Below are 6,847 nucleotides of genomic sequence, written 5' to 3'. Positions count from 1 at the left end.
CAACGGCTCTGCAGCCGTGTTATCTGATCCGATAGGTCCGACCCATTTTCTCACTCTTTTTTTTTCTTTCATATTTTCTTTCCCTTTTTTTCTTTTTTTCTTTTTCATTTTTAAACTAACCTATCTATTTATTTTTTTAGCTCAAGGGGTTGATCCAGAGCATTTGTGTAAAAAATGTGCTAGGTAAGTTGTGTATAGTTTTTTGGAAGACATTGAACAACAGAAAGTTATGGGTATAACTTTGGTTATTGTAAAATGTATTATATAAAAGTACTGCTAGAAAATTTATGTTGAGAAATTGTTATGATAAATTTATTCGCCAACAGTTATGAACAAAAAATGGGTTGCAAATGTCATATAGAAAAGTTGTCAGGATAAGTTATCTATAGGGTTGGTAGAATAGCGAGAGGCATAATGATCACTTTTAACTTCTCTCTCTTCTGCTCCTAAAAACTATTATTTTAATATCCTATTGTCTAACAGCTAAATGCCACTGAAGAGTGTCATCAAGCAAAGACAACATTGAGTATTTTTTGTTAGCAAATACTAATATTAAAGGATTTCCTACAACAAATTTACCCATAAGCTTTTGACATGCCAGTTGACGCAATGAGTTCACACATAGTTTTCGTATTTCGTATGTCAACTGCTATTGGTTGGGCATATTTGGCCCAACTAGGCCTTGGAGATGCATTGTTGGTTGTTTGATTTCCTCGGAAAATTGTAGAGTCAGAACCAATTGGTGCAAAAAACGCCCCCTCAGCCCGGCCATGTGGAAACAGAAGCAAGATTCGTTTTTCACGGGCCTAGCTCGCGCAGAGCCGCTTGGGAGCACGGGGACTGATGGAAAGATCTATTTTGCCTCAATGAACTATCATCGCAGTATGACTTTCCTTCTAAATGTATTTGGTAATGATTGTCCGATCGTTGACTAATTAGGCTCAAAACGTTCGTCTCGCAGAGTACAACCAAACTGTACAATTAGTTTTTGATTTCGTCAACATTTAGTACTTCATGCATGTACCGTAAGTTTGATGTGACGGAGAATTTTCTTTTTACATAGTGTCAAAGTTGAAAATTTAAGGTGAACTAAACATGGCCTAGGTTAGGTTACGGCGTGGTGGGGTATGGAGGATAGAGGGTTAGAACGAGTTTTTTATTTTAAGACAGAATATGGCATTCTATTTCTTCCAAATTAAAAGAGTCACGTATGCAAGACGAGTGACCGTCTATTGCCTTTCTTCATTCAATTGCAAGCTAAGGTCTTGTTTAGTTCTTCCTCAAAAGTTTATATCATATCCCATCGAATATTTGGACACATGTATGGAGTATTAAATATAGACAAAAAAAATAACTAACTACACAGATTACGACTACTTTACGAGACGAATCTTTTAAACCTAATTAGTCTATGATTTGACAATAAAATGCTACATTAACACATGTGCTAATGATAGATTAATTAGGCTTAATAAATTCGTCTCGCGGTTTATCCACGACAGGCAACGGGCGGTGCAACACGACGACGCGAAGCTAATATTGAACTGTTGCGTATGCCCATTCGTCTCTCCTCCTTGACGAGCAAGCATTCCAAAGGACGCAACAACGCTGACGTGCCGAGGGCCGTGCCCGTGCCGTCGCCGATCGGCGTCGCCCGTGACGCAATGGTCGCACCGTGAAGATTCTATATAAGTACAGGCAGGGGGCGAGGCCGTGTTCCAGCCTCCAGGACCAGGCCAGCTACAGCTTGCTGTGACTGGCACGGGCACAGCCGCACGGGTCCATCATCGAGCGAGCGAGTGGAGAGAAGCAGATGGAAGCAGCAGCACCAGCAGGGTCGTCGATGCTGAGCGGGCTCAGCTCCGGCGTGGTGCTGAGCCTGATCGCCGTGCTGTGGACGGTGGTATGGCAGAACCTGCAGCACCTGCAGCTGCAGCAGTTCTTCGCGCGGCACCTGAGCCGGCACGCTCGGCGGCTGGCGGCGATGGTGGACCCGTACCTGTCGGTGACCATCGCCGAGTACGAGGGCCGGCGGATGAAGCGCAGCGACGCGTACGAGGAGGTCAAGGCCTACCTAAGCGACGCCAGCGCCCGCGGCGTGCGCCACCTCCGCGCCGAGGGAGCCAAGGACGCCGACAAGCTCGTGCTCAGCATGTCGGACGGCGAGGAGGTGGAGGACGAGTTCCAGGGCGCCAAGGTCTTCTGGGAGGCCTACTCCAAGCAGCCGCCGCGCTCGGACGGCGCCGCGGCGTTTTGGGGCGGCGGCGGCGCGCAGGAGGAGCGCCGCTTCTACCGCCTCTACTTCCTGGAGCGCCACCGGTCGCTGGTGCTGGACACCTACCTCCCGCGCGTTCGCCAGCTGGGCCGCGCTGTCATGGTGAAGAACCGCCAGCGGAAGCTCTTCACCAACATCTCCACCAGCCAGTGGAGCCACGTGGCGTTCGAGCACCCCAAGACGTTCGCCACGCTCGCCATGGACCCCGTCGAGAAGAAGAGGATCACGGACGACCTCAACATGTTCAAGAACGGGAAGGACTACTACGCGCGCGTCGGCAAGGCGTGGAAGCGCGGGTACCTCCTGTACGGCCCCCCCGGAACGGGGAAGTCGGCCATGATCGCCGCCATGGCCAACTACCTCGACTACGACATCTACGACATCGAGCTCACGTCCGTGCACTCCAACACCGACCTCCGCAAGCTCTTCATCGAGACCACCAGCAAGTCCATCATCGTCATCGAGGACATCGACTGCTCCCTCAACCTCACCAGCGCGCGCAAGAAGAAGGAGGCGGCGGAGGAGGACGACAAGAAGGACAAGAAGGACGGCGGCCCCTTCAGGCCCGGTGAGAAAAAGGACACCAGCAGCAAGGTGACGCTGTCGGGCCTGCTCAACTTCATCGACGGGCTGTGGTCGGCGTGCGGCGGCGAGCGGATCATCGTGTTCACCACCAACCACGTCGAGAAGCTGGACCCGGCGCTCATCCGGAGGGGCCGCATGGACAAGCACATCGAGATGTCCTACTGCTGCTTCGAGGCCTTCAAGTTCCTGGCCAAGACGTACCTCGACGTGGACTCGCACCCGCTGTTCGACGCCGTCGGCGAGCTGCTCCGGGAGGTGCAGATGACGCCAGCCGACGTCGCCGAGAATTTGACGCCCAAGAGCCTCGACGACGGGCCGGACTCGTGCCTCGCGGACTTGGTGAAGGCGCTGGAAGAGGCCAAGGAGAAGAAGGCGAGCGGAGGGGATGAACAGGACCTGCAAGAGGAGGAGCAGTAATAGTTTCAGTTCCTTATTGGAGTACTGCTAATTTGTCGTCGGTAACTCTGCTGATTTCTCTGCGGTGTCTACAGTAGTGCAGTAACTACTGAAAAAAATTACCCGTAGAATAAATAAATTGATTAGCTAGGGGTTTGTCTTGTCTTAGAGAAGATAACTCTAGCCTTGAAGAAGCAAACGTCTGGTAGTCATCACCTCAGTTACAAAATCAAACTCTTGTGGTTGTGGGTTGGATCGAACTTTTATCTATCACAAGTACTTTACGTCATATCATATTATCATTGTCTGGATTCTGGATCCATGGTCAGCGTGGCATGAACTTGGCCAAAGCAAAATCTTTTGGATGTTCTAGTTGTTGGAAAAAAAAACTGAAACCGCGGTGGATGTTGAGTGCTCAACTCTCTCCAGTCTCGATCTACTCAGTAGCGAAGAACATCGTCAGCACGTGTATGAATAGGATTGTGCTTTAAGGTAGCTTTTGAAAAGGACGAAGAAAAAAAAATGCGACAGGCGGTGCGGTGCGGTGCCGTGCCTGCTGCTTGTGGACTTGTGGTGATGTGATGCGGACCGCCTGCCCTGGCAAACCTCGCGCGGACGAGACGAAGCCACCGGACCGGGGTCGTTGCCATGTTGTATGGTTCACAGATTTGTAACGTCATTCAATTACACCGTGATCCGATAACGTTTCTTTCAGTTCAGCAGTAACCCGGTCGCATCGTGATCCGATACCGGCCCGTACAAACTTCTTCTGCGCTTCGCATCTACTCAACTCGAAGCGTTCGTTCCTATGGTGGCTGGCATCTCTTCAACTCGATCGAAGCATTCACTCCGATGGCGGCTCCAAGGAACGGAGGAAGCCACGCACCCGCAAGGATGTACTGCTCCCGTTTGCCCCCAAGGCCAGGTCTGCAGGGCACTTTCAGCGCCATAGCGTGGTCGCTTGGTGGTGGCCGGCCGCAGGGCTGGTGATGCGTATGCGTGGGCCCTCACATGTGACTCAACCCCAAGGCAAGGCTCAGGACGGCGGCGGCGCGGTAGACGGCTGCTTCTCGACTCATTGGTGTTGTGCACTCGTGTTGTAGCTCCACCGAGTTGCAGCCAAAGGCAACATGGGTGTTCTGCATTTTCACGTGGCCGCAGCAGCTGCTGCTGAAGGTTGGAGAAGACGCGAGAGGCCTTTCCGTTTCCGGTACTGACAAGAACCAAACAAATTCAGTAATAACTTGATACATTGTTTACGGTCCCAGGGTAATTCAATAGCATTACCGTTTGCATTTACAGTTGCCAACCAAACAACATCTATGTATCCTGATCAGTTGTACAACTATCTTTCCTTTTATGTCAATAAATGCATTTCGGTGCTTCAATATTTCCCAAGCCACTAGGATAATAAGGGTATTAAGGACTTCGCGCTCAACTCTGGGAATGCCCCGTACAGTACAACACCAGCAGCTGGAGAAATGACTGTGCAAAGAATTCACAATCTACAAGATAAGCCTGAAATTAGCCTAATCCAAATCCAAAGAAAGATAAGAAGGATTGTGCGTGCCTCATCAGGATCTTGCTAGGTCAAGGCTGCTGGTGAGGGAAGCACCACGCAGCAGCTTAGTGAGCAAAGAATTACTGAACCTAATTTTTGGACTGGAATAATCAATTTGCTTAACTCAGAAATCCTATGAGCATACAGTTTGATTCGCGAGGTGAAGCAGCTAGTTAAGTTGAAATTGCCAACAATATCTTCAAAGTGAATATGAAAGGTAAATCCAATTTGGTCAAGAGCAGCCTCTGGGCCAGAATTGGAAGATGCGAATTAACTCGGTTAGTTTTAGTCACACAAAATATCACTGATTGGTGGCTGCAATTTAGTGGAAGAAAACAGAGGCAGAATAAAACTACCTGAAGGGAAGAGCTGCATTCGGGTTCTTGCCATGACTATCGGGCACAGCTAGCGTGGGCGGGTTGACGTGGAGCGGGCCAGCATAGCGCCCAAGCTTTGCCAACACCCAGCACCTGCCGCCACATACTGCGTCCGGCGACGACAAGGCAACGTGCCACCATCATCTTCATTGAGGAGGATGCATAGCAGGGCGGAGCTCAACCAAAATTTAGCTGGGGCAGAACGTGAACACATAATTAATATTATAAAAAAAATCACATACGCACATCACATTATCATTGATATCCCACACAAATGGATAATATATGACAAATTTAATCTCTTAAAGAATGAAGATGGTACCTACTATTAAAAAGCAGTTGTCCAGAGCAAGCTAGCAGCGCCTTCATATAATTCATTAATTCAACATACACCAATTGACTAAGATTCAACTATCCAAGAGCTAATAAACCTGTAAATTTAAACAACAAATCAATTACTGTATGATATTATGTGAAAATACATTTACACAGCTTTGAAAAGACATAGCACAACATAGCACTAGCGCATTTTGATAAAGAACTGTAACAATCAACTAGTAAATCATAAAATCAACTGCCACTAGCTATTCTAAACCAATGGGGGGATTTTTTATTTTGAACATTTTCCCCTACGCAGAGGAAGACATTCTCTGATAAATCCAATCTAATCGCAATGTTGCCTATGCGAACCCCAGTTTCGACACGCCGGGTCATCCCAAACCAGAGGTTTCCCATCCCAACAGATTCGGGGCAAAAAGAGAGAGCAGCAGGGTGGTAAGGGGAGATCGAGCTAGCGGACCTGGTAGGAAAGCCAAAAAAATCGTGGATGGTATAGTCGCAACTTAAATTATGCTGATTATGTGGTCAACTGAAAAAAAAAACTCTATTATATGCTACCAATGTGGCCTGACCACTAATACTGTCATGTGTGACCACAAAAACTTAAATGCTATGCACTCTAGCATCACGTGTTGATTTCCTAACCATAAATAATTTGTATCAACGGTGATCATCTCTGAATAATAATATTTTGCATTTCTGAACAGGTACTCATCTTCACAAATAAAAATAATCAATTCCTTAAAAAATAGTACATAAATATCTAGTTATTGGAACTGGTCTCCCTCAGCTAACAAAACAGTGGTAAGATACCACCAGCTCTCTTTGAATGGATTAGAATTGACAAGCTTCCTCGCTCAGTCAGCAAATCGATGCACAATTACAATAACAAGGACTGAAGGCTGGCCTTACCTCACGTGTAGGAGGTCGGGTAGCAGGCCAGGGCTGCACAGCGACATCCCTCGAGAGGCGTCTCCAAATGAATACACTGTTACACAACACAATTGGTATTGGTAACAGTTACACAACCAGCATTGGCAGCTGAGACAAACTCATCTTACTGCAATTGAAGAGGAGCTCCTGGCCGCGACCTGGGCCGAGACAATCGAACACTCGCAGGGAACGCATCCTGCACTCGAATCATCAAATCGAATCAAGAAGGGGAACGGGAAGGAGATGGTGCAAACGAGGAGTTGGAGAAGGGGATCTGGAGGAGGGGCACCTGGATATGCCAGCAGTGTTGGAGGAGCACACGCAGGAGCGGCGGTGGCGGTGGGCTGACGGCGGCGACAGCATCGCCAGGTGAGTTGCCAC

At 48.4% G+C, this 6,847-nt stretch overlaps 1 protein-coding gene across 1 annotated transcript; it reads left to right on the top strand.

Moving 5' to 3' along the window:
* The first annotated feature begins 1,592 nt into the window (after positions 1-1,592).
* LOC136537843 (AAA-ATPase At3g28580-like) lies at positions 1,593-3,562 on the top strand. The gene has a single exon (XM_066529812.1). It carries the CDS (start codon positions 1,814-1,816, stop codon positions 3,275-3,277), a length of 1,464 nt encoding a protein of 487 aa, XP_066385909.1. The 5' UTR covers positions 1,593-1,813; the 3' UTR covers positions 3,278-3,562.
* The last annotated feature ends 3,285 nt before the right edge of the window (positions 3,563-6,847 follow it).

This window comes from Miscanthus floridulus, chromosome 2 (assembly GCF_019320115.1).
Source record: "Miscanthus floridulus cultivar M001 chromosome 2, ASM1932011v1, whole genome shotgun sequence".
Classification (NCBI taxonomy): domain Eukaryota; kingdom Viridiplantae; phylum Streptophyta; class Magnoliopsida; order Poales; family Poaceae; genus Miscanthus; species Miscanthus floridulus.
This window is presented reverse-complemented; position numbering and strand designations above follow the sequence as displayed.

What these genes read in the sequence shown, in the direction of transcription:
- LOC136537843 (XM_066529812.1), top strand. Translation starts at nt 1,814, where the DNA reads ATGGAAGCAGCAGCACCAGCAGGGTCGTCGATGCTGAGCGGGCTCAGC.